This window comes from Rattus rattus, chromosome 6 (genome assembly GCF_011064425.1).
Source record: "Rattus rattus isolate New Zealand chromosome 6, Rrattus_CSIRO_v1, whole genome shotgun sequence".
NCBI classification, from domain to species: domain Eukaryota; kingdom Metazoa; phylum Chordata; class Mammalia; order Rodentia; family Muridae; genus Rattus; species Rattus rattus.
This window is the reverse complement of record NC_046159.1, coordinates 24,257,875-24,284,655: the sequence shown is the minus strand read 5'-3', so window position 1 is coordinate 24,284,655 and position 26,781 is coordinate 24,257,875. Positions and strand designations below refer to the sequence as shown.

The 26,781-nt window shown below is 50.3% G+C and overlaps 1 protein-coding gene across 2 annotated transcripts; it reads left to right on the top strand.

Moving 5' to 3' along the window:
• Positions 1-26,781, top strand: Foxj2 (forkhead box J2). Of its 2 annotated transcripts, XM_032905734.1 has the most exons (12): positions 1-1,048; positions 1,468-1,680; positions 8,326-8,672; positions 12,099-12,173; positions 13,479-13,547; positions 13,698-13,838; positions 14,191-14,386; positions 19,161-19,601; positions 20,007-20,108; positions 20,959-21,168; positions 21,687-21,785; positions 24,212-26,781. In XM_032905734.1, exons 2-12 carry the CDS (start codon positions 1,575-1,577, stop codon positions 24,298-24,300), a joined length of 1,875 nt encoding a protein of 624 aa, XP_032761625.1. In that variant the 5' UTR covers positions 1-1,048; positions 1,468-1,574; the 3' UTR covers positions 24,301-26,781. The 2 variants fall into 2 exon arrangements, with proteins under 2 accessions (XP_032761625.1, XP_032761626.1); XM_032905735.1 differs by lacking the exon at positions 1,468-1,680.

The following is a 26,781-nucleotide window of genomic DNA, read 5'->3' as shown; positions in this document are numbered from 1 at the left end:
AGCGGAGCCAGAGCGAGCCTGGAGCCGAGCCCCTGACGCGCCTGTCCGCCTGCCGGCTCCTGGGAGCCCCGACCGGCTGGAGCCTCAGAGGTGGCAGCGCGGGGAGCCCCACGCGCCGGGAAGCGCGGCGGACAGGGGACGCGACCAGGGAGGCGCTGCCGCCCGGCAGCTGGTAACCGGAGCCGGGACCGCGGCCTCCGGGACCCTGCTGCCCAGGCCGGCCGGCCGGGCGGGAACGGGAGTGCGAGGACCCCACCCTTGGGGCACCCAGTGCCCGGACCTGCCCCTCTCCCTTGGGAGGGGGGACCCTCCCCACTCCCGGGACAGCCAGAAGAGACCGCCGCAGGGCACGCGGCTGTCCCTCCCACGGTGGCTCTAGAGGAGACCCCTAGAAGTCGGGAAGGATAGTGGGACCTGAAGGACCTGGAGTGAGACCTCACGCCTCAACGCACTCCAAACAGTTCGGGACTTTTGAGGCAGAGAGAAAGGGAGCTATGCCTGTGGAGTAGGCACCCCGCGTCCCACCCGGGACTCACCGCGGAGAGGCGTCCTGACACGCACAGCCAGGACCCTCCAGGGAACCGCCAGGAATTGGTTCCAGTTTGCTGGAGAGTAGAAGACCTCGCCCCTCAACTTCCGTGCACCCAGACAGTGGACCGGGGCCGAGCCCCTCCGCTCAGATCACCAACTGACAGAAAGAGCCCTCAGCCCCTGAAAGATCCAGTTTGGGGGGGAGGGGGATTCCCCCAAAGGGGAGGAGACAACTCCTGGCTGGGAGAGGCTCCTCCCCTCCTCCCTAGGGTAGCAGGCAGGGTGTGGGGGGTGTGCCATCTTCCCCAGGTAGGTCCTCCCTCTCCCCCTCCTCCTCCTTCGGCTCCTGGTCCTCAGGGGACTCAGTTCCCCTCTCCAGCCTGGGAGGCTCCGCCAGGCACTGGAAGAGTCACTGAGGATGTCACCTGTCACCTGCCACTAAAGAGGGGAGTCCCTGCAACCTCAAACTTCTGTACCAGGTGGTTTCCTCCAGCGGCCGGGGGAACCTTGGAGACAGGTTAGTGCTTTCTCTTCTGTAGTCTTTAGACACCAGTAGGTATGGGGAGCTGAAATGGTGGATCTTAGGGTTCATTGGAAGAGAAGGTAGAGTAAAAGCCCAGACCCCCGGGAAATGTCTTCTGATGGAGCCATTGCACCGGAGGCCACATGTTGCTTCAGAGACTCTGAGAAGTGGCCTTTTTAGATTTTGGAGTCCAAAGGGATGGGTCATTTGCAGTCCCTAGAGAAGCTGATGCTCTGAACTGAGAACAGACAACAGGTGCGGTTCAGGACGCCGTGGTGTTAGTAACTGAGGACACAGCACAGCCAGAATCCCACAGCACTGTCCATTTTTGGGTCTTGTCCTCTGCTGAGTGGACCTGCAGTAAATGACTGCAGTCGTGGCGGACATTTTATATATTGTATTGTATTTTCCAGGGCATGCCTAGGTCGGTTTAATATTCAACAGGAACCTTCTTTCCAGTCTATCACAATGACTGCTTGCCCGACTGACTGGCAACCGGTCCCTACCCACTCTATCTTGGATGCCAGGAGGGAGGCCCCTACTTCAGGCTGGATATCTGCCTCTCTGTGTAAAAGCCAAGGGGAAATGCGAATCCTCATGTCCCGGGATGAGAAGAGACTGTCAGGGTAATGACATTGGTGGGCTGGAGTCTTTCTAGATACCCAATCTGCCTTAGCACCTAATGCCATTTGCTGACAGTTCCTCAGGAAAAAAAGTCAGATGTCTGGAGGAAGAGAGGAAGGTGCTTCACAGCTGCCCTCCACTTGTCCTCCTGTCTGCACCAACTGACCACCAGGGAGGTCTGACCTCTGAGGTGTTTAGAGTTTCCTTCAGGAAAACACCTACTGGTCCCATCCTCCCTTGTTTAGTTCTGGGTCCCAGGAACCTTGAGTTGATTTTTTTTCTCCCTATTATAGGAAATCCTCAAAATTCAGAATCCTTAGAAAAAGAAGGGGAAAATGTGCTAAGAAGTCTTCTTGGGTGCTAAGAAATAAAGCCAGGGCTTTATTTGTAACAGAGCTCTGACCTTTCACCCGAGGTCACTCTGCATTTCCTGTCTGGTGGTTGGACCATGCCTCATCTTCTGTATGGGGCTTCCTCCCCTTGGGTTTTCAGTCTCTGCCTCCCTTTATGGGCCACGGGTGGATTACCTGGCTTGCCCAAGTCTCTGCCTGCCTACTTGATCTTGGAAGGTCTGTGTAGTGGCGATGCATGAAACGGGGATGTAGTCCACAGTTTCAATGGCTATGCTGTAGAGTGATGTGCACGTTTCTCAGTGGGAGTGACTGTGGCTTGGTGTCTGTGTTTTGAGTATGTACATGGAGAAGGCTATCCTGGTGGTTTTTAGACCGTGCTTTTGATCCCTTAGAACCATTTCTGGCAGGCCTGTAGAAGCAGGAGACTCTCTGCCAAAACCTAGAAGAGGTGAGGGTGCAGATAACCAGTTGGGAGGAAAGCCGTCCCCCTCACCCACCAGTGGGAATTCCCATGACACCCCCACCCCACCCCCGCCCCAGCCCCAGCCAAGTCATCCCAAGCAGCTTGGCAGGCCTTTCTCAGGTTGGACCTGTTTTCTTCCAGGACTGGTAAGAAAGCTTCATCCTGAGACCCTTTACTTCCATGTCTAGAACGGCCTCTCCTACTTTTGAGAGATGTGTCAGCCATAGCAGCGGTCTGTTTCTTACAAAGCACTTTACCAGATGCTGGAGTACGACTTCTGAGTGGCAGGCACAGTGTGGGCTGTGGTGTCGCTACTCCAGGCAGACCACTCATTCAGCTGGCTCTGCTACAAGTTCCGTAACTCTCTTGCCTCTCAGTAGTCAGTGAGGGGCTGCTTGCTTTTTTCCCAGCCTGTATCTTATGACTGCACCCAAATCCCCTGAAAGACAGGTGATGATATTTCCCCGCTTCCTACATCCTCTGAGGCTTCTTGATCTTAATCAGTCCTGGGCTGATGAACTCAAGGGAAATGTTTGAAATTCTGATGTCCTGACAGCCACGGCAGGCTTGCTTCAGACTTGGCAACACACTCACTGCACGGCTGATGCTCTGCGATCCGCTGTAATTTTTGACGTTCTCTTTTCTTGAAAGATTTATTTCCCATGTGTTTGATATGTATATGAATATTTTCTCTACGCATATGCACACCAGAGGAGGGCATCAGAACCCATGGAACTAAGGTTCCGGATGGATGTGAGCCACCGTGTGGGTGCTGGGAATTGAACTCAGGTCTTCTGGAAGAGTAGTCAGTGTCCCTAACGGCTGAGCCATCTCTCTAGCCCTATTGTTCTCTCTTCGTTAAAACTCTTTGGTGTTTGGCATTGAACTATGGGCTGTATCTGCCTGTTAGACACACTGAGACATACACCCGGCCGACTGATACTCCTGTTCTTCCTTCGTTCAAAAGCAAAGTCTCACTTACTAAGTGCTTTAAACACACTAAGACATAGTACATAATCCTCACAGCTCCTGTAGGAAAGTTAATCTTTATTTCAAAGAATCTTAAACTGGGCGGTGGTAGCACACACGTTTAATCCCAGCACTCGGAGGCAGAAGCAGGTGGATCTCTGAGTTCAGGGCTAGCCTGGTCTACATAGCGAGTTCCAGGACATCTTTGTAGCCAGGGAGATGTAGAGAAACCTTGTCTCCAAAAAAAAAAAAAAAAAAAAAAAAAAATTTTTTAACTTTTTAGGTTGTGTGTGTGTGTGTGTGTGTGTGTGCGTGCGTGTGCGCTATAGCCATGATAGTGTCTCACTATATAGCCATGGCTAGCCTTAAGCTTACTATTGGGTAGCTCAGGCTGGCTCAAACTCATGGTCACCCTCCTTGCTTCAACCTCCCAAGAGTGCCACCAGAACAAACTTTTTAGAACTTTTGTCTTCTCTTACAGAGATAGAAATTAGGATACAGGAGAAGTTAAGTGACTTGTCTGTCAGAGCTGGGTTGAAAGCCAGGCGGCCTGCCGGGTCACGAGGTGGTTAGTTTGGCTGGGGAAGTTTACTCCTAGATACTGACTTGGGTACCATGTGGAGAGCAGTTCCTAGCTGTCGGGGTAATATGGGCAGTAAATGTGCAGGTTCTCGTGGATCTTACAGGTCCCACCCCACTGGCTGCTCATGCCCCAGAGAAGACTTTCTGTTTGGCCCTGTTTTGGTTGTTGCCTTTCCCCGGCACTGTAGTCGGCACTGTGGTCCGTCATTAGCTGCCCGGTGGATGTGATGGAGTCTGCCCTCTGGCTACCTTTCCCAGACTCTGTGTTTCCTTCCAGTCTTCCAGCACGCAGAGAAGAATGTGGCCTGACTCGGGTTCTGCCCAGGCCAGTGGCACGAGGCCCACCTGGAGAGAGAGGTCTGGGTAACTAGGTTGGCTGGCCCGAGAAATGGAACTACCTCTCATTTGCTTTTCTAATAATAGCCCTGGACATTAGCCTTGTGCCATTATTTTGGGGAGCATGGAATGTGTGGCAGCTACGAGCTGATTAGCTTCCTTCCTGTCCCTGCAGGGATGAAGCCTTGGTAGGGGCTATGACTTCATCGCTTTTACTGGAGGGGGAAACTGAGGCATCGAGACTCCACCAGGGAGCGAGGGATCCCTAGGGGGCAGGCATTGAATGAGTCAGTGCTGGGGTGAGGAATAGGACAGAGGAAGCTCAGTCAGTCTCCACTGCCTTTTACGAATGGGGAAGTGAGGGGGTAAGGCCAGGCTAAGGAGCAGAGGAGTGCTGTGAGACCAGGAGGACCAGGCCCTGTGAGCACTGAGGTTTGCATTTGGAGGGCTGCCCTGGGGGAGGGAGTGGTGGAGAAAGGTTAGTGTCTAATCTCAGTGTCCTGTGGGGCAAGGGTGCAGGCAAGAGACAGGTATGTGTGTTGTGTGTGCTTCCCTTTTAGAAATTCCTGGTGCTTGGCACATGTCAAATGGGCTCTATGAGGCCTCTACACACTTCAAATCCATCTCCACAGTCCTGGTTAGGGTCGAGAGTATTTCAGAGGGAATAACTGAAATTTTCTGGCTCTGGAGATGAGATTTTCTGGGGTTCTTTACTGGGAGATAATGGAGGTTAGGGAACTGATGTCTGTAGACCTGGCAATTTGGGAAGCTGATGCAGGAGGATTGCTTGAACCCAGGAGTTTGAGACAAGCATGGGCAGTGTAGACTCATTCACACACACACACACACACACACAGACAGAGCTGAGGAGGGCAGCGCTGACTAACTAGGGAGAAGGGTAACGAGCCTTTCCAGGCTTCTTCCTGGGAATGAGCCCAGTCCTTGGGAATTTGCCTATTGGTATTTCACTGTTGGTTTCGGAGATCCCACCTATGAAACCGACACTGCTCAGGCTCCCTACTGTAGTCCAGAGGCCGGGGTGCTTTGACACAGCAAAATGCTAGAAGGTGTGTGGCTTCGTGGAAAGATGACGTGTCCCTATTGTTTCCCAAGTTTCCACGTTGATGGTTTGGGGCGAGGTGGTGCTATGAGGGTGGAAAGGAGGGCGCTGGTGAGAGAGCTAAGGCCGAATGGGTAGGCTTTCTTGGTGCCAGCTACAGACATGGCCCCTTTGTTTTTCTCCGCTCAAACAACGCTTGGGGTGTAGTTAAGGCTCTTGCTTCCTCGACCCTTGAGGCAAGGAAGATATTCTCTTCAGCTCTGTAGACTAGGTGTGCTGCTGGTTGGGCGCACTGGGCCAGGTACATGTGAGCACAGGTCGATTCCAAGGGTGGGACCTGGTCAGGAGGGGAGTGAATGAGCATTCTGGCCTGTAGGAAAAGGGCAAGTGTCTGTGTCGAAACTACAGTTTAGGATGAGAAAGTGAGCGCCTGGGAACGGTTTGTCGGCAGTGTTGGGGTTAAGAGAGACAGTAGGGGTCCTGTTGAGACAGTTTGGGCTTGCCAAGTGTGTGAGTCTGCATCCTTGCAAGTGTCTGGTCTGGTGTGGTCTGGTCCTGGGTCTTTTGGCTATGGATTGGCAGATCACCAGCCTTCCAAGCATTCTGAGGGGGTAGCCTTGGCTCGTGCAGAGCACTGATCTGGTGGTACTAAGCAAGAAATGCTCGCTGGAATCCGGCGGCTGTGCAGGCACAGACCTGTTAGACAGCAAGGGCTTAGGGGGGCTTGCCGGCTTCAGCTCCGAGGAAGTGCCTGTTTGCCTCACCAGACCCTGCCGCCACAAAACAGATTCTATCCCTATTCTTCACCCTCCTCCACTAAACTTGTCACACCTCCCTGGTGGTGAGAGCCTAGGCGGTTTGGTTGGCGGCAGGGCTGGCAAACATCAGGCGTGGGCGGAATCGAAGCTCTAGGAGTTTGCATGGAGGTGCAGCCAGCCTGCGTGCCTGACTGGGAAGGAAGGAGGGAGGAGAAGGGCGGGGAAGGGGAGCCAGCTCTTAGCCCTACGGAGGCTATTTTTAGCCAGGCTATCTGATTGTTACCGGTGTGCACACAGCTGGGTGTCTCCCTGGCTCGGTAAAGCCCAGCAGGCCCGGGGAGGTGGGAGGGCCTTGCTGATGACTTCTTCCTGGTGCTGGTGTGTGTGGGCAGGAACCTGCTAGCGGGAGCTTTAAAGGTGTGAGGGCAGCGGTGGTGTACTTAGAATCTGTATCTTCTGTGTGACTTTGTGCTGTGTTGGTAGTGTATGCCGTGTATATATTGTGACCTCCGGATGTGCGCCATTGTCCACGCGTCAGCCTTGTACCTCGCTGATACTGGTTGTCATCAATTATTTGTTTGTTTATTATTTATTTATTTATTTATTTATTTATTTACTGTGGTGCTGGTGATGGAATCCAGGGACTCAGGCAAGTACTCTATCTATACCGAGCTACACTTGCAGCCCCACTTTTGGTTTTTAATTTTTTTTCCCTTTTTCTTTTTTTTCGGAGCTGGGGACCGAACCCAGGGCCTTGCGCTTGCTAGGCAAGCGCTCTACCACTGAGCTAAATCCCCAACCCTTTTAATTTTTTTCTAAAGTTATTTTATATGTGTGTGTGTGTGTATGTGTGTGTCTCTCACCTGCATGTGTCTATGTATGAATGTGTATCACGCACACGTGTGTGTGCGCGAGCGGGCGTGTGTGTACATGCGTGTGCACATCATGCTCTAGGAGGTCAGATGAGGGTGTTGGATTCCCCAGAAGTGGAGTGTATAGATGGCTGTGAGCCATCATATGGGCTCTGGGAATAGAACCCGAGCCTTGCAAGAGCAAGGAGTGCTCCAAACTGCTGAGCTATCTATTTCCCCCGATTTTACTTTTTATTTTGAGACAGGATCTCACTGAACTGCCCAGGCTGCCAGTGAACTGACTGTGTAGCCCAGGCAGACCTTGAACTTGTGATCCTGCTGCCTCAGCCTCTGGAGTCCTTGAGATTGTGCTTCCAGGCCCAGTCACTTGTTAGACTGCGCTTTGGCTGTGTTCAGGACGAGTTATGTTAGGCACGTGTGTGATGAAGAGCTGATGTTGAGTGTGAACCATCTTTAAGGGTGTCAGCGTGGGCTTCATTAGTGCACACTTACGTTTGCTCTCTTTCCATGTGCTATTGCTATGTACTTGTGGATGCTATATATAACATACAAGTGTCACGTAATCGGAGAACAGACATTGGCTAATTTTACCTGCCGTCTAAGTGGGGTTGATTTTTTTTTTAAATTATTCTTATATTGAGTTTAAAAATATTGTTGTTGTGGGACTATAAAAAGAATCGAGGGAATAGTTCATTTTCTGTGGGGTTTGATATCTGATCCTTTGTGAAGGGAGAGGCCTCATGGTCATACTCTCTATTAAGATGTGGTGTGAGGGGCTGGAGAGATGGCTCAACTGTTAAGAGCACTGACTGCTCTTCCAGGTGTCCTGAGTTCAAATCCCAGCAACCACATGGTGGCTCACAACCATCCGTAATGGGATCCGACACTCTCTTCTGGTGTGTCTGAGGACAGCCACAGTGCACTCACATACATTAGCAGTGGTGCACGCCTTTAATCCCAGAACTCAGGAGGCAGAAGCAGGCAGAAGATGGCAGATCCCTGTGAGTTTGAGGACAGCCAGGGCTACACAGGAAAACCCTGTTTCAAATAACAAAAGTAAATAAATAAACGAATGAATGAATGAATAAAAAAGAAGCACTCAATCATCTTGTGGATGTTTGGTACTTGCACTCGGTCATCCCAGGAGAGAGTTATTAAATGGGAATTAAAATGGAAAGAGGGTGCTTGCCCTCCATGTTAGAAATGGAGTAAACAGAGGAAATTCATCTGCCTTCCTACTTTGTCCTTCTGCAGAACCTGGAAGTACGATGGCCTCCGACCTGGAGAGTAGCCTCACCTCCATAGACTGGCTGCCACAGCTGACTCTCAGAGCCACTATTGAGAAGCTTGGGAGTGCTTCTCAGGCTGGGCCTCCAGGGGGCACCCGGAAGTGCTCGCCAGGCTCCCCGACAGATCCAAACGCCACCCTCAGCAAAGATGAGGCATCAGTCCACCAAGATGGCAAGCCGAGGTACAGCTATGCCACCCTCATTACCTACGCCATCAACTCCTCTCCAGCTAAGAAGATGACTCTCAGTGAGATTTACCGCTGGATCTGCGACAACTTCCCCTATTACAAGAACGCCGGCATCGGCTGGAAGGTGGGACTGTTTCTGTGAGCAGGGCTTGTATCCAGCCTTTAGCACCCTTCTCTGCTTTTGTCTCGTCCTGGTCTGGTTCACTCTGACCTGTCTCAGGCATACGGGAACTTAAGATCCCTAATCGTCTACCCTGGCTTCTACTTACTGTGGAGCTCATCGGCCTCAGAAGCTTTATCGTGGAGACACTAGGGGTGCCAGGCCATTAAATATAGTTAGGAAGTGGCAGGACGCTGTTGTGCCACACCCTCTCATTGTCCGATTCCCCAAAAGGGCAGTCTTTGACTTCATGTCTTTCTTGCCACTCTGCTCTGTTCAAGTCATTGAGCAAGGAAAGGTCTGACTCCTACTTTGGTAGGAAACTCATCAAATTCTATAGCTTCCTTGCAGATAATCGTCGTCTTTTGAAGCATTGTGTACTTAGGAAAAAAAAAAGAATAGTTAGGGTCTTTACCAGTAGCTGGTTCACTGGCAAGACAATAGGAGCCCTCTTTAAAGAGGAGAAAGAAGGCTGATATATATCATATATATATATATATATATATATATATCTGTGTGTGTGTATAAAATTTATTTATATATGATATATCATATATAAATATGTGGCGAGTATGCTGTCGCTGTCTTCAGACACACCAGAAGAGGGCTCAGGATCCCATCAGAGATGGTCGTGAGCCACCATGTGGTTGCTGGGAATTGAACTCAGGACCTCTGGAAGAGCAGTCAGTGCTCCTAACCACTGAGTCATCTCTCCAGCCCAACTATATCTTTTTTAGCCAGGTGTAGTGACACACACCTTTAACCCCAGCACTTTGGAAGCATAGGCAAGTGGATCTCTGAGTTCAAGGCCAGTCTGGTCTACACAGCAAGTTCCAGTCCAGCCAGGGCTACATAGTGAGACCTTCCCCCTACGAACAACAACAACAACAACAACAACAACAACAACAACCCAAAAAACCCCCAAAAACCAAACCAAAACACACAAACCACAAAGATAGATCTGTCTATGTAGCGCTCTCGCGCTCTCGCGCTCTCTCTCTCTCTCTCTCTCTCTCTCTCTCTCTCTCTCTCTCTCTCTATTTTGTGACACTGTCACGGGTGGCTCAGGCTGTCTGGCCTAGAACTTACGATGTAGCTGAAGCTGACCTTGAACTACTGATTCTCCTGTCTTGACCTCCGTATACTTGGAATGGCAGGCATGTACTGCTAAGCCAGGCTTCGTTGTAATCGTTTGGAGCAGCCACTCATTTGCCAACTGTTGAGTAGGAATGGGAATTAAATGTGGTTTTCTCACTCTATAAATCACCAGTTGACTTCCAAACCAGATGATGAACTGGGGCTGTTGAAAGCATTCAGTCTTCCGGTGGTAAATGTGTCCCTCTAGGCGACAGCTCTTTAGGCGCCGACACATGCGCGCTGCGGCTTTTCCTTTCTCCAGATGTGGTCGTTCGCTGACACATGCGCACTGCGGCTTTTCCTTTCTCCAGATGTGGTCATTCACTGACTGACACATGCGCACTGCGGTTTTCCTTCCGCAGATGTCCATCTGTTATTGAGAAAATGAAAGTTGTCTGTACTTTTGTTTCAGCCCTGAGATTAGTTTTGTTTTAGTCTTTGTTGTATGCGTTTATGTGTCTTGCGTGTTAGTGAGGGTGCAATAGTACCATAAGCTTGTGTGCCCCAGCACCGTCTTCCGACCGCCAACCTCGGGTGTTGGTCCTTGCCTTCTACCTTGTTTGAGACAGGGTCTCTATTAACCACTGTGTAGAGCAGGCCCGTTGGCTTCTGGGCACTGTCTCGTGTCTACTGTAAGACAACACAGTATTCCCAGTGCTTAGCATTGTAGACCATGCTACGCTCCTGGCTTTAGGTGGGCTCTGGAGGGTTAACTTATTCCGCACACCTGTGAGCTTTACTCACTGACTACCTCCCCATAGAACAAGCATGGCTTTTGACTTGTTTAATGTCTATAAACAGTATAAAATATTGCTCTCTTGCTTTTCTGTTGTTTTAGTATAGAATAGAGTTTATTCAGGGCATGGGGAGGGGATTTAAGAAGGTAATAAAGACAGAGAAACACACACACACACACACACACACACACACACACACACACGGGGGGGCGGAGGAGGAGGAGGAAGAGGAGGAGGAGGAGGAGGAGAGAGAGGAGAGAGAGAGAGAGAGAGAGAGAGAGAGAGAGAGAGAGAGAGAGAGAGAGAGAGAGAGGCACAGAGTAGAGGCTCTCCTGCTTTTCATAAGGAATTGAGAAATGAGGTAGAGGTGACTTTGAGGTGTGTGATATTTGTTGGTGTGTGTGTTTAGGACGTGTATGCAAGCATGAGTCCATGCATACCACATGTGGCTGTGGAGGTTAGAGGACAGCCTGGTGTATAGTGTTCATCTTCCAACTGATTTGAGGCCGGGCAGACTGGCTAGTGTGATCTCCCAGGGGTTCTTATGTCTCTACCTCATATAATCCTAAAACCTCTGGGATAACAGGTGTGGTGGGCTACACCTAATGTGGATTCTGGAGACTTGAATTTAGGTCCTCACGCTTAGGTGCCAAACTCTACCCACTGAACCATCTCCCCAGCTCCTACTTAAAATTTTTATGATTATTATGATGTGTGTGTGTGTCTGTCTGCGTGCCCCAGGATGTGCATGTGGAGGTCAGATGATAACGTCAGAGTTGATTCTTTCCCATCCATCTGCATGTGGGTTTCAAGGATTGAGCTCGGGTACCCCAGGGTTGTGTGGCAAGCACTTTGCCCCCTGAATCATCTCATCAGCCCGTCAGCAGTCTTTCCCTACTGCCTCCAACCTCACCATGTAGCTCTGGTTGTCCTGGGACTCACTGTGTAAAACAGAATGGCCTCAACTCAAGCTCAGAGAGATACACTGGCCTCTTGTTCCTGGGAGCTGGGGTTATTAAAGGCACGCACTACACCTGGCTTATTCAGAGAAACGGTCTTTATGCAGTCCCTAGAACTCACTGTGACCGTGGTCCCTCCCCTGCTTGTGTCTCCTGAGTGTGGGGCACCACCCCCGACCAGTTTTATTGTTGTTTTTGTTTGTCTTTTAAGACAGGGTCTTATGATGTACCTCAGGCTATCCTGGAGCTTGCTGTCACCAGGCTAGCCTCTAATTCAGAGATCCTCCTGGCTTGAGGCATTTATATATGTGTTGTCAATTTGGTAGGAAGGCGGCAAGCTATAAAGTTAACTTTTATGACCATCTGGTCACCGTCACCTCTAACTTTGGTGGTTTTCTTCCCTCACCCCTCCGCTCTCTGTGTTCTTCTCCCTCCAACAATACAGCGCTGGGGTGCTGCACTCGCCCTGGAACTTGACTGAATGTTCTTCTGTGTCCCTTTGGGAAAACTGTGGTTTACCCAATGCTCAGACCTAACTTGCTTCTTTGCTTCCCCAGAATTCCATTCGACACAACCTTTCCCTTAACAAGTGTTTCCGGAAGGTGCCCAGACCTCGGGATGATCCTGGGAAGGTGAGCTGCTGCAGGAATCAAAGGGAGGAGGAAGGAGAGTTGACACTCAGAGTCCCGTGGCTGTTCTAATTACCGGAAGAGGAAACCATGTTAGCTTTAGAAGCATCGTTGTTTCCCCAAAGGAAGAGCATGGTTGCCAAGCTGCTGGGCCTTCTCTAGAATGGGTGACTAAGGAAGACTCTGAAATCCTTTTCTTTTAATAGAAATGTTTATGATAGAGTTGTCTTTGAGGTTCTTCTCTGTCTTTCCTTCTCTCTCTCTCTCTCTCTCTCTCTCTGTGTGTGTGTGTGTGTGTATGTGTGTGTGTGTGTGTGTGTGTGTGTGTGTCTCTGTCTCTCCCCTCTCTCTGTCTATGTTTTGAGACAATGTCTCACTATGTAGACCTGGCTGACCTGGAACTTAATATGTAGACCAGGCTAACCCCAACTCAGAGATTCAAGAGGCAGGATTAAAGGCATGCATCAAAATAGGTGTGGTATTACACATCTTTAGTCCCAGCACTCAGGAGGCAGAGACAAGTGAATTTGTGTGAGTATGTAGAACATTCCAAGACAGCCAGGGTTTTAGAGAGAGACTCTGTCTGAAAAAAATTAAAAAAACAGAAACCAAAACCAAACAAATAACAAAGCATGTACTTATGCCCAGCCTTTTTATTTTTATTTTTTGAGATAGAGTCTCACATTCAGTAGCCAAGGCTCCCGAGGCCCCTTCTTTTGTTTCTACATGTAAAATGTTGGCTTAGTCACCTTTTTTTTTTTGAGACAGGGTTTTACTAACCTTTTGGAAGCTTTTCTATGCAGTCTCAGGTCTTCCTTTCCAAAGGGAGAAGGGAGAGGTTCTCTCTGAGTGACAGATTTTATCACCCAAGGCACTTTTGCCTCAGGTCATTGGGGAAAGGAACAGGCTTTCTGGCCTTTCCCAGCTCTTTGACCTAATTACCATTGTTCTTCTGCCCCTTCTGAACGTTTAAAGCTTGTGTTTGCTGATCCGTGACCTTTGAGGTCAGATTTACCCCTAACTAGTACTCAGCTTCCTCTGGATTCTGTCTGGAGGTCCAGCCCGGCTTCTTCTCTCTCCCCTCCTTCCCTTTCCTTTTTCTATTCTCTCCTGCTTGGTCTCACTTCCTTCTTCCTCTCTTCTATTCTGTCCTGGGGAATCCAACACCAGGCGTTTTCTATGCTGGGCAAACACACTGAGTTACATTCCCAGCCTCACCCCATCTTCAGCATGACTGCTATTAGAGACTTTCCAATAGGAACGTATAGGTAATGCTTCTCTCCCTCTGGGGTTGGCTTCCCCTTCCAGGGCTCCTATTGGACAATTGACACCTGCCCTGACATTTCCCGGAAGAGAAGACACCCTCCAGATGATGACGTAAGTTCTCTCTTCTTTGGGAGATCCCTTTCTTGGATTTTAGTCATTTCTGTGATAAATGTGGGTTCACACCAGCGAGGTGAAGCAGCATGGATCGTGGGCGGGTGTCTCACCCCTGCATACAGCTTTCTCTTCCTTCACAATTCTCAGCTATCCCAAGACTCCCCAGAGCAGGAGGCCAGCAAAAGCCCCCGGGGAGGTGTTCCAGGGAGTGGAGAAGCCTCACTCTCTCACGAGGGCAATCCTCAGATGTCACTGCAGAGCCCCTCCTCCATGGCCAACTACAGCCAGGTAGGGAGCTGAGGTGACATGCATAGGGTGACTGGATGGGTGGTTCAGTGGGTTGGGCTATCTCTCTGTTCACAATGGCATATTTGGGGTCTGTGGTATGCTAGGCAGATAGATTGGGAAAGAAGGAAAAAACAAAAGAGGGAAACCCAGGCAGAAGGAAGGAGGGACAGAGAGGCATGGGGTGCATTAGAGAAGGGTGCGTGGAGGTGGAGAGTGATGGCCAGGTTCAAGGTGAGCCAACAAGATCAGGAAGAGCAGGTGATCCTGTGTCATTGGCTGGAGCCCCTGTGGCCTTTGGAAGGTTATACTGCTTCAGAAGGGACATAGGTCACTCTTTTTGCTGTCTTTGCAGGGCCCAGGGCCTGTGGATGGTGGAGCAGTGGCAGCAGGGGCCCCAGGCCAGGAGAGCACAGAGGGTGCCCCTCCCCTCTACAACACCAACCATGACTTCAAATTCTCCTACTCCGAGATCAACTTTCAGGACCTAAGCTGGTCCTTCCGAAACCTCTACAAGTCCATGCTGGAGCGGTCCTCCTCCTCCCAGCACGGTGAGTCTGCAGGGGCACAGGCGTGTGACATCCTTATGGCTGGTCTGGAACTTGCTAGGTAGATCAGGCTGGCTTTGAACTTACAGAGTTCTGCATTGCATGTCTCCCTCTTCTGGTTGCTGGGACTGAAAGTTCCTCATACTGTCGAATAAGTGGTACCATTCTCTTCTCTCCCTGCTTTCTGTCTTCATTGGTTTTCTGAGATTACCTTTCACAGTGTGTGTGTGTGTGTGGGGGGGTGTGTTGCACATGTCATAGCACACAAGAGGACAGCTTGTGGGAGTCAGTTCTCTTCTTCTACCATATAGGGTCCCAGGGATCAAACTTGCATTGCATTTGGCAGCGAATGCATTTACCTGAATACGCCATCTTTCCAGCCCCCGATTTCTTGTTTTAATACATGGACCTGGTCTCTAGTCAGAGGAGACACAAGGACTGAACTATTGGTACAGACAGCTGACTCCCTAGGTTATTACCTTCAGAAAACGAACTGGAGGGTCATCCAGAGGCAGTGATTTCTCCGGCACCCTCTACCCCGATCCTGGGATCCCGCCCAGGGGCTGCGTGTGCTAGGCGAGTGCTCTACCACAGTGCCACAGCTCCATTCAGGAGCCATTCAGAGTATGACCACTAGGGGGCAGTGCTGACACCCTCTCCTCAAGAATCCTTACGCTTTGTAATAAGAACGACTTAACTTTCTTCTTCAGTCAGTCAGTCAGTTAGGGTGAGAGAGAATTACAGATATCCCAGGCTGGCTTCGAGTTTGCTATGTAGCCAAGGATGACTTTGAACTTCTGCTCCTCCTCTTATGCTGACTGCTGGGATTACAGTTGTGCTCCATTACATGTGCTGGGGGTGAAGCCAGGGCTGTACAGTGGGAGCTCAGCTACCCTCACTGACCCTCACTCCGCCTACTGCCCTATCCTGTTTTGTTCTTTCCTTCCAGGCGGGGTCTTGCTGTGTAGCATTATCTGTCCTGAACCTCACTAAGTAGCCCACCAGGCTGGCCTTGAACTTGGAGCGATGGCCGTCTCTGCCTCCTGAGTGCTGGGATTAAAGCTAGTGTGGTTTTTTTATCTGTTAGTTTTTAATGTAAAACAGTGCAAATAGAAGCCACAGCAGGGTGGCTGTGGGAAGCCCCTGGCCTCGTTACCCTTATTTCATTGAGCTTATTTCATTCGCCACTGAACTTGTTTCGAAGAGGAAATAGTTGAGTGGATTTCCCAGGCATCGTGTTGCACTCTGTGAATGCGGTTGCATCACAAAGCAATGCGAGCCTCTCCTTTACCTTTCTACACTCCATCACCACACCCAACACAGTTAATAAAGTACTTTTCCAACAGCAGCCAAGATCTTACCCATTTGCAAACTCCACAGTTATCGAGAGTGACTTAAAGTCCTCATTGGGTGGGAGAGATGGCGTGGCTCAGCCCTCCCCGATGACCATATCTGTGTAGTATTCTAGTTTGCTTTCTGTTGCTGTGGTAGCCACCATGACTGAGAGAGCCTTGAGGGGAGAGAGGCGGGATCTGATCGGAGGCCATGGCGATGCTCTTACTGCCTTATGTCTCATGGCTCGCCCAGCCTGCTCTCTTCTCTTTTCTTGAGTTTCATGGTTTCTCTGTGTAGCCCTGGCTGTCCTGGAACTTGCTATGCAGAGCAGGCTGGCCTTGAACTCATAGAGACTTGCCTGTCTCCACCTCCTGAGTGCTGGGAAAGCTGTGTGCCACCATGCTGGGCTTCAGCTTGCTTTCTTACCCTCCTGCCCAGGGTCGGCATTGCCCACAGTGGTCTGGGTTCTCCATATCAATCATTAATCAAGATAATGTCCCCACGCGTCTACTGCCCAGTGTGATGGAAGCATTTTCTCAGTTGAACAATGGATGTTCCTTCTTTCTAGATGACCCTAACTTGTGTTAAGTTGACAAAAAAACTAAGCTCACACACATACCACACACACATGCGCGTGCTGGAGCTCTTTCACATATGCACACATTTTTGCATGTGTGTTTGCATGTTCGTGTGTGTGTGTTTGTATGGTCAGGTGTGTGTGTGTGTGTGTGTGTATACAGTTGTCCTGTGTGAATGAGTAGATATGTATGCCTATGGGGCCTGAGGTCAATTCAAGTGTTTTCTTCAGCCGTCCCCCACCTGTTGCTCTATTGAACGCAGAGCTTGCCCATTAGGCAAGTCCAGTCACCTTGCTCTGGAGCCCCCTCGTCTCTGCCGCCCTGAGCACTGGGGTTATAGGTGGGCTGCACACCTTCCTACTGCTTACATGAATGTTGGGGATCTGAACATTGGTTCTCACAATCACAGAGCAAGCACTTTACCCAACTGAGCCATCTTTCCAACCCCGGTTCATGTATTCTTAAGAAGGAAGTTAGAAGCGGTGGGGCTGAGAGTTCACGGGAGCTGTTGGACCTTGTGGTTCTGTTTGGTAGTCCAGTGTAGGCAGCGTGGGCTACGCAGAGTGATGAGGGACACAGGGCCTCAGTCACATTAACTCTTCTCTCTGAGGTCTGCGATCTCAGCTGAGAGAAACTGTGAACACTGATATGGTCTGTCTTCAGTTTCCCTCCTCCTCCCCTTTCCCTCTGCTCCCTCCTCCTCCCCTTTCCCTCTGCTCCCTCCTCCTCCCCTTTCCCTCTGCTCCCTCCTCCTCCCCTTTCCCTCTGCTCCCTCCTCCTCCCCTTTCCCTCTGCTCCCTCCTCCTCCCCTTTCCCTCTGCTCCCTCCTCCCTCCCCTTTCCCTCTTCTCCCTCCCCCCCCCCTCCCCCCTCTCCCCCCCCCCCCCCCCTCCCCCCCCTCCCCCCCTCCCCCCTTCCTTCTCCTCCTCCTCCACCTCCTCTCCTCCCCCCCCCCCCCCCCCCCCCTCCCTCCCCCCTCCCCCCCCCCTCCCCCCCTCCCTCTCCTCCCCCCTCCTCCCCCCCTCCTCCCCTTTCCCCTCCTCCTCCCCTTTCCCTCTGCTCCCTCCTCCTCCCCTTTCCCTCTGCTCCCTCCTCCTTTCCCCTCCTTCCCTCTGCTCCCTCCTCCTCCCCTTTCCCCCTGCCCCCTCCCTTTCCCTCTGCTCCTCCCCTCCCCTCCTCCCTTTCCCTCCCTCTGCTCCCTCCCTCCCCTTTCCCTCCTCCCTCCTCCTCCCTTTCCCTCTGTTCCTCCCTTTCCCTCTCCCCCTTTCCCTCTGCTCCCTCTCCTCCCCTCTGCTCCTCCTCCTCCCCTTTCCCTCTGCTCCCTCCTCCTCCCCTTTCCCTCTGCTCCCTCCTCCTCCCCTTTCCCTCTGCTCCTCCTCCCCTTTCCTCCCAGGTTTCCCTCTTCCTCCTCCCCTTTCCCTCTGCCATCCTCCTCCCTTTCCTCTGTTTCCTCCCCTCCCCTTTCCCTCTGTCCTCCTTTTTCCCTCTTCCCTCCTCCTCCCTTTCCCTCTGCTCCCTCCTCCTCCCCTTTCCCTCTGCTCCCTCCTCCTCCCCTTTCTCTCTGTTTCCTCCTCCCAGGTCTCTTCTGCCATCCTCCTTTCCTGTTTCAGTCTCTCTTTTCTCTTCGTAACAAGGCTTCTGTAGCACAGGCTGGCTTCCACCTCAGAGATCTCCTGTTTCTGCCTCTGGAGTGCTGGGCCCAGCATGATCCTCCCACCTTGGCCTCCTAAGTGTTGGGAGTGTGGGCAGTGGGCTCTGTGGCCAGCAATTAATTTCTTCTTTTATAACCTAAGGGATCAGTCTCTAGAGTGTGGCCTAAGGTGTTAGCATTTGCTTGAGAGATTAGCACAACTCATATTGCTAATGGATTGGAGGGAGGGGACCTGGAGAGACTGCCAGAAACAAGTCAGAAATCAGACTGTGTGCAGTGAGGACATTGTGAATATTTACTCAGGCTTCCGACGATAGCAGGTTTGTCCAGCATTTTGAGATTACAGCATAATGTCACCCTCAGAGTTCACACATGAGCACTGTGTGGTTAAGCTACAGAAAACAAAATGTAAGAAAACGTCTTGGGTGGCTCAGAGGTTAAGAAAAAACACTGGTGCTCTTCCAGAGGTCCTGAGTTTAATTCTCAGCAACCACATGGTGGCTCACAACCATCTGTAATGGGATCTGGTGCCCTCTTCTGGCTTGCAGGTGTAGATGCAGGCAGAACACTGTATACATAATAAATAGATAGGTAAATAAATAAATAAATAAATCTTTAAAAAACCCTCATAATTTCTTAAGAGACTCAGTGATTCGGAGAGATTCAGTGAGTATGATTTTGTGTTCGCTGTATCCATAGCTATCCTGAGCTGCCTTCATTCGGCCTGGGGCTGCAGGTTGGACACTCCTGCAAGTTAGTTCTTCCTTGCCCATTTGGCTTGAGAGATTAATCTGTCCGCATGCCGCTTCCCACCCAAGCTGCATTCCCTAGGTACTGAATACAAGTAGGGGACCGAGGGACAGTCAGGTGCAGCAGTGTCTACCCAGTAGCTGTGTTTTAATTAGAGTTTAAGTTTTAAGTTTCACTTGCTATGTGAGTTCCTTTGAAACCAATCCCAGTCCTACATCGAAATCCCTTAAAAGTAGTATGAATTGTCACTAGTGAGGTTTTAAAATTTTTTATTAATATTCCCATGGTCACCAGTGGGGCAGACCTAACTGCTTTTTCCAGTCTCTTATCTACTAGAAGCGACACATGGTTCTCTCTTGCCGTCATTTCAACTCTTCCTGCCTGAGCTCTCATCCTGAGAGAAGATGTCATTTAGCAAAACCGTGTAGCCCAAATCATTTGCCGGCTTCCTCTTCTCCCTGCAGGCTTTTCCTCACTCCTTGGAGACATGCCGCCTTCCAACAACTATTACATGTACCAGCAGCAGCAGCAGCAGCAGCAGCAGCAGCAGCAGCAGCAGCAACAGCAGCAGCAGCAGCAGCAACAGCAGCAGCAGCCACCGCCGCAGTCTCAGCCCCCACCCCAGCAACCACAACCGCAGCAGCAGCAGGCACCCACTCAGGGCCCCTCAAATGTAGGGGGTGCCCCTCCACTGCACACCCCAAGCCCCGATGGCTGTACTACACCAGGGGGAAAACAAGCAGGAGCTGAAGTCTACGGCCCCCCTACTGGGATGGCCATGCACCCTCCCCCACTGCAGCATGGAGGCTACCACCCTCATCAGCACCATCCCCACTCCCACCCTGCCCAGCAGCCACCACAGCAGCAGGCACAGAGCCAGGCACCCATCAACAGCACCGGCTTTGGTGAGTAAGAAGGGTACAGAGAAAGCTGGGAGGAGCAGGAGTGAACTGTTTCCTGACCAGCACGGAGGTACCATGGGTGAAAAAGTTAACAGTTGGTCTCTTAGGGTCAATCTCTTGCCTTCCTACCTCATCTCAGCCCATGGAAGTCACTACCGAAAGCCCTGTACTCTGGAGGATTGAGGTTGGGGATTTCCTTGTTCCCGGTCCATATTCGCAGATGAACTAGGATGGCTTTACATCTCTGCTCGTGGTGCCTAATGGACAGGGCACCTTTCCGTTCCTGCATCTCCAGGGAGGGAGTGTGCCCAGCTCTGGTGCTGATGCAGCTGTTAAGCTGGGTCGCCGTGAGAACCTTGCATGCGTAGACTGCTCTCCCTGTCTCACCACCTCACGCTCTCTTCACAGCCTTTCCTCCAGACTGGTGCTCCAATATTGACTCCTTAAAGGAAAGCTTCAAAATGGTGAACCGGCTCAACTGGTCCAGCATCGAGCAGTCCCAGTTCTCAGGTTGGCGCTTACGGGGACCGGGACGCTTCTGAGAAAGGGAAGAGGGGAACCGCTTCTGGGAGAGGGAAGGGGGGGCCGCTTCCGGGAGAGGGAAGGGGGGGCCGCTTCTGGGAGAGGGAAGTGGGGGATGTGCTAGAACCCATGTGCATGGCCAAGTGCGTTTGGGACAGAGTTTCATTTGCATATTATACAAGATAGACATATTATCGATATTTTTAGATTTGACCGGAAATTTTGCTATTATTCAAATATTGCAATGTTTTATGCTAGTCGTCTTCTGGGGAAGAGGAAAGGCTCCTGAGAATTCAGAGACTCTGGGCCACCATTTTGCAGTTTTGCTTCTTGGCAGAGAGATGATAGTGAATTCATTAAGTCACTTTGAACATTTTTATTCATCAAGGAGATGCAAATTAAAATAAGAATTTGGCAAGGAACAAATAATAGTAGAAGTAACTTGTGGCCTCTGGGTAGTCACGTTAGGACTCCCATTAAGCAAAAAAGAAAGTAGTCTCAAGTTTTGCAAGAAGCATCCTTAGCTAGAGTGAAAAACGTAGACTTGCTTCTAGTCTGTGTTTTTTATTCTAAAAGTGTCGTGCAGCATAAGGTTAATGTATGCAGTCGTAGAGAAGAAAATTCTAATTAAAAACTGGCACGTTTAATGATTCTTGTTACCATATCACATTTCAATAAATGCTTATAGAAGCAAAAAAGAGAAAGGTATAAGTCATTATCGTTAGTACCCGACATTAGTGGTACAAGATGTGAGGAGACCGCGCACCAGGGACGGGTGTGGTGCGGGCTTTGGCAGCGCCTCTCTCGGGGTTACCATGGCTGGCGTTCTTGTTTCTAGAGCTGATGGAGAGCCTACGGCAGGCAGAGCAGAGGAACTGGACCCTCGATCAGCATCACATCGCCAACTTGTGTGACTCCCTCAACCACTTCCTCACCCAGACTGGTCACATGCCCCCGCAAGGGGGCTCCCACCGACCACCTGCCCCTTCCCGGATCACTGACTCCTGTGCTCTCACCAGCGGCAAACCGGAGCCGTCTATGAACCAAGGTAAGATGCAAAGTTGCCAGAGAAGCGGAGACTGAACTAAGTGAAGGGTGAAGGGAAGGGAAAGAGAAATGCCAATCAGTTTTCCAGGCAGTGACCCGGCTGAGCCCGGGACCAGCTTGTTGACGGAATAGTCAATAAGTCCTGCGGGCGGGCCTAAAGGATTTTTGCAGAAGCCGCAGACTAAGTTCCTTTTACTTAGATAAGATAAGAATTACTTTTTGAAAGGAGAGGGGACTTGTTAAAGAAAGTCCTTATTCTAAATTGTCCCCATAATAACCATCACCTGCATCCCACTCGAGCCAGTGAAAATGGAGACTTGATCAAGTGTCTGGTTGTTCTCTCACCTTTGATCCAGCCCTTCCCAGCCTAAGAGCTGAGGCCGGTGGCTTCTGCAGAATGCTTCCTGCATGTAGAATCTATAAAGCAAGACCAGAAGAGAGACAGAGACATGTTTTCCCTTCCTGCCGTGTTGACAACAGTAATCCCCCATTAAAGTGACTCTTGTTTTGCTTTGGTAGTGAACTCTTATGGGCACCCGCAAGCCTCTCATCTCTACCCTGGCCCAGCACCAATGTACCCAATCTCCACCCAAGACTCAGCAGGATACAGTCGCCCACGTAAGCCCTGGGGAGGGTTTCACAGACAAGCACACCCACCTCTCAGTGTTGTTTTGTTTTCCTCTGACATCTTCTCTCTGCCCTTCTGTCTGTACCTGCTAGAATGGGTGAGGCGTCATGGTCTCCAAGACTGCAGGATGAGATGAGCTACCCTCTAGGGAGGTGGGCATAGGTGCGACTAAGAAAGGCACTCTTACTTAATTAAATTCGCTTTGTTTGGTGGTACTGGGAATGGAGCCAGGACCTCACACACACTATACAAGGGCTTTACCTCCGAGCTCCCCCCTGCTAGCTTGGCTTTAAATTTACCTTGTGGGGCTGGAGAGATGGCTCAGAGGTCAGGAGCACCAGCTGTTTTTCCAGAGGACCTGGGTTTCATTCCCAGCACCCACAAGGTTTACCTGGCTTGCAGTGGTCTGTAACTCTAGTTCCAGGGGATCTGGCGCCCTCTACTGGCCTTTGCTGGCACTCATGAATGTTATGCACAGATGTACGTGCAGGCAAAACACACACATTCAACAAAGTGATTTTTTAAAAATTAAAAAAAGAAATCCTGCAACTACAATACCAAAAGGAAATAAAATTATGAATATAAGTGAAGGACAGCTGTGAGGGATATTTATGTCCAGCTTTGGAACCAAGAGGGAAGATGGGCAAGTGAAGTGAACGCTTCACATAAACGGCTTTTACCCATGTCTGGTTTCCTGTCACCTGATCACTAGTGTCAGACGTCTGGGGCCAACACGTCGGTTTTTGTTTGTTTTGTGTTGTTGTTTTGTTTCTGTATTGTCATCTGTTGGGCTGAACTTAGTTAGGGTCTCTCGCATGCTGGGCAAGCGCAGTGCCACTGGGCTGCTTCCTCAGCGTGGGCTTGAACCGTCTTTGATGGTGGGGAGGCTGAGTGCAGGGAGGCACTGAACCACCGCAGACAGTGCAGAGGAACAGACTCCTCATGTTGAAAAGGCGGTTCACCGTCGCCATCTTCTCTGGTCACAAGTATTTTCAGTGTTGAGGGTGATGTCGGTTTCTTTGTCCGGGAGCAGCAGATGTGACTTTCTGCACTGCTCTTTCATACGCTATCACCTAACTAAGGTGTTTTATCACTGTGAGGTACTCTTCACAGATGCAGAGTTTACGGCAGGATAGCGCCAGATCACCACTTGCTCCAGTGTGTTTCCTGGGGTGTCACTGAGTTGTTAGTCTGCAACAGAAGGAACCCAGCTGTCATCACAGGGGTGTCATCCAGAGAGACCCACTGCCAGACGCTGGGCAGGCGGATCCAGGGGAGCCCTGTGAAGATGGAGAGGAAGGGTCGTAGGAGCCAGGGGATAGAGGGGCTGAGCTAGGTCCTCTGCATTTACTTGTGTAGCTTGGTGTTCCAACAGCGGGGGGTGGTATCTCTGACTCCTTCGCCTGCACTTGGGATCCTTTTCCTCATACCAGGTTTCTATGTCCAGCTTTGATATGAAGGTTTGTGCCCAGTCTTACTGTATCTTGTTTGATGAATATCCTGGGAGGTCTGTTCTTTTCTTCTCTTCTTTCTTTTCTTTTCTTCTTTCTTTTCTTTTCTTTTCTTCTTCTTCTTTTTTTTTTTTGAAAGGAAATAGGAGGAATTGATCTGGGGGAGAGGGGAGTTGGAGGGAGGGTTTAGGAGAGAGAATAACTATAGTCAGGATAAAATGTATGAGAGAAGCATTAAAAACGCTCATGCACATGAAATAAAAAATTCTTTAAAGTTAAAAAAAGAACTGTAGGCTAATTGGACTGTAGGCTGACTGACTCGACTGTAGGCTGACTTACTCGACTGTAGGCTGACAGACTGACTGACTCTAGGCTGACTGACTGTAGGCTGACTGACTGACTGTAGGCTGACTGACTATAGGCTGACTGACTGGACTGTAGACTGACTGACTGTAAGCTGACTTACTGACTGTAGGCTGACTGACTGTAGGCTGACTGACTGTAGGCTGACTGACTGGACTGTAGTCTGACTGACTATAGGCTGACTGACTGGACTGTAGACTGACTGACTGTAAGCTGACTGACTGTAGGCTGACTGACTGTAGGCTGACTGACTGTAGGCTGACTGGCTGTAGGCTGACTGACTGTAGGCTGACTGACTGGACTGTAGACTGACTGACTGTAAGCTGACTGACTGACTGTAGGCTGACTGACTATACGCTGACTGACTGGACTGTAGACTGACTGACTGTAAGCTGACTGACTGACTCTAGGTTGACTGACTGTAGGCTAACTGAAGACTGACTGATTGTACTGTAGGCTGACTGGACTGTAGGCTGACTGTACCAGTGTTATCTCCAGCTTTCTTCATGGTGTCATTGGGGTAGAGCACTCATTCCCCGTCCAGACTGATGGAACTTGCTTCTCCTCCAGCTTCTTTCATGATCTGTCTTTCTTCTTGACAGCACACCACATGGTTCCCCGGCCACCTGTCCCACCTCCTAGTGCCAATGAGGAGATCACTGATGACTTCGACTGGGACTTGATCACTTAACAAATCACAGCGGACATCAGCCTAAGGCCTGGTGGTGAATTCCAGCCACGGGGGAAGAACAGTCCTGCCCATTCTCCCCAAACCTGTATATAGATATATAGCTTCCTTCTGTTCTCTCTGTCAGAGAAGCCACTGCAAGATGCTGCCGAGGATAATCCTCTTTCCCTCCTCATTCTTCGTTCCCTCCTAGTTCTTTTATTATTATTCTAATTATATTATTATTGGTTATCTGCTGCCCAGTCTCCTGCCCTCCTACCTGGGCTTTGCCCATTTGAAATCTTCAGGCCGCAAGATGAGGCCATGATAGCTGTCAAGGAAGGCTTTACATTCTAGTTCACCTTTCTGTCCGAGAAGCTCAGTGCTGATCCCACCTTCCAGCTCTGAATTGTGTTCTGGTCCTGCCTGTTTCAGGCTGGCCTGCAGAGGCCTCAGTCAGTAGAGGGGAGTCTAAGACACTGCTTGGCAACCATGACGTTGCAGCTTTACTCAATGGTGCTAATTGTGTCCTCTGAGCTCGCCCATTATACATCCAATCTTTACTTTATGTTCGGCAGTCCTCATGCCATGACGGCTGGACTTGGAGAGCTGGACTCGGTGGAATGCCACGGAGCCGGAGTCGGTATAACCCAGCGTGAGGTTGGGTGTGCACTGCCACGCCAAAGCACCCCTGGCTTCTCCCAGCAGTTGCTCTAGGAGGTTTGCTTGTCTGCTCAGGCACGAAGACCACTGTCCATCATAGTTTAGCTTCTCGGAAACAATTTCAATTTAAGGCATTTTGGCTTTGGAAAAGGAATTCTTTCTGAGAGTTAACTGACTATTCTGCATATATCAATGACCTTCCATCATCTCTTCTCCTTCAGCAAATACTATTTTGTCTTTCTAAAGCTGTTTGTCCAAATCCTCCACCTGTCTTATCTTTTGTTCTCCCATTTTCTGGGATTCTCAAAAAGACAAAAGGAAGGCATTCTCACTCCTAGTCCCTTCATGTCGTAGACATGCTGTGGAAACCTCTTTCCCTCCTGCCTTGGCAGACCTGTGGTACTGCTGACGGGAGGGTGGGGGGACGTGAGGGAGCTGGCGTAGGCCTGGGTGGGGACCTGTCGTTTGTTTAACTGCACAGGGAGATGCTTCTCTTGAAGTTCCTGTTGGTGGGGTGGAAGCTTTTGGTTTTGACAGGCAATGAAAACTGTAAGACGGAAATGACTAATACAGAGTCAGGGCTCAGCGAGGGCAAGGCGCCCTCGTAGGCTCAGAGTGAGGAGTCTCCATTAAAATGAGCAGCCATGATTTATCGCTGCAGAGTTCTTAGCAAGTGTGTGGTTGTCTGGCGAGAGAGAAGACCAATCTCACTTCCATCTTATTTTCACTAAATCTTCTGAAACAGACAAAATGTATTGTATCTTCCACAGGGCCAATCTCTGTGATTTTCGTTCATATTCTCTTATTTATCCATGATTTCCAAGACACTGAGCTTCCCATTCTCACTTCCCCTCATCAACCCCTTTCCTTTCTTTAGAAGGGGGCTTATGTATGAGACTGGTGGAGTCCAGTGAAGTAAAGGGGGCAAGATGGGGGCAGTTCACTAAAGAGCACTTTATTTCTTTGTAAGGAAAATAAAAGGGAGTATAAGGAAAAAGAGTGCGCTCCAGCACAGTGTGCAGTGTACTGGAGAGCATCTGGTAGGGCCGATGTATGACAGACGCAATATTTCCCTCCCGGGAGAGGGGTGTTTCCCTACACACCTTGCCTGTGTCCTACTAGACATCTCTTGCTGTTCCTTCCATTCAGGTGTATTCTACACGGCTCCCCTTTGGTTTCCTCAAGGTCTTGCCCTTGCAGAGTACCACCTCTTTTCCTGAGCACCTTTCCTGGTCAGATCTGCCCCAGGTTGGGGGGCATAGGCTGAGTCATACTCCCTGATGCCCCTGGCTTCTCCATGTCTTGAGAGCCAGTCTCCCTGGTGGGCAGCCTGAGCAGCTGCCTTGGGCTGGAGACTGAAGGGAGGCTTTAGGCCCCCCTGAGGCTCTAGCCTCTCCTGGGTCAGGCTTGCAGAATGGGGCAGTTCAAACCTGGTCCCCCTTGGGCCTCAGTTTCCCATGCCCTCTGTGACATGGAAAGAGAACTACGCTTATTTTGTTGGTCCGATGTTGCTGGACATGAAGTATAGTCATTGCTGTTGTCTTGGGTGATGTGTGCACAGTTGTAGGGGTCACTGCCTGTAAGAGGAAACAGGGGAGACAGCAGAGGAGCAGGACAAAGGAGAAGTCATTTGTGTTGATTCACCTATCCTAGGCTTCCTCTCCTCAACCCCATGTTTCTGGTTTGGTGAGTTCTTTACACCACCCATAATGCTTTGCATTGGTGCAGGCTGGGAAGGGGGGGTGTATGGGCTCACAACTTGTTTGGTTTTTTTGTTTTGTTTTGTTTTTATTTTTGTTTTGTTTTTTGCATGCTTTCTTAATAAAAAAAGAAAAGAACGTT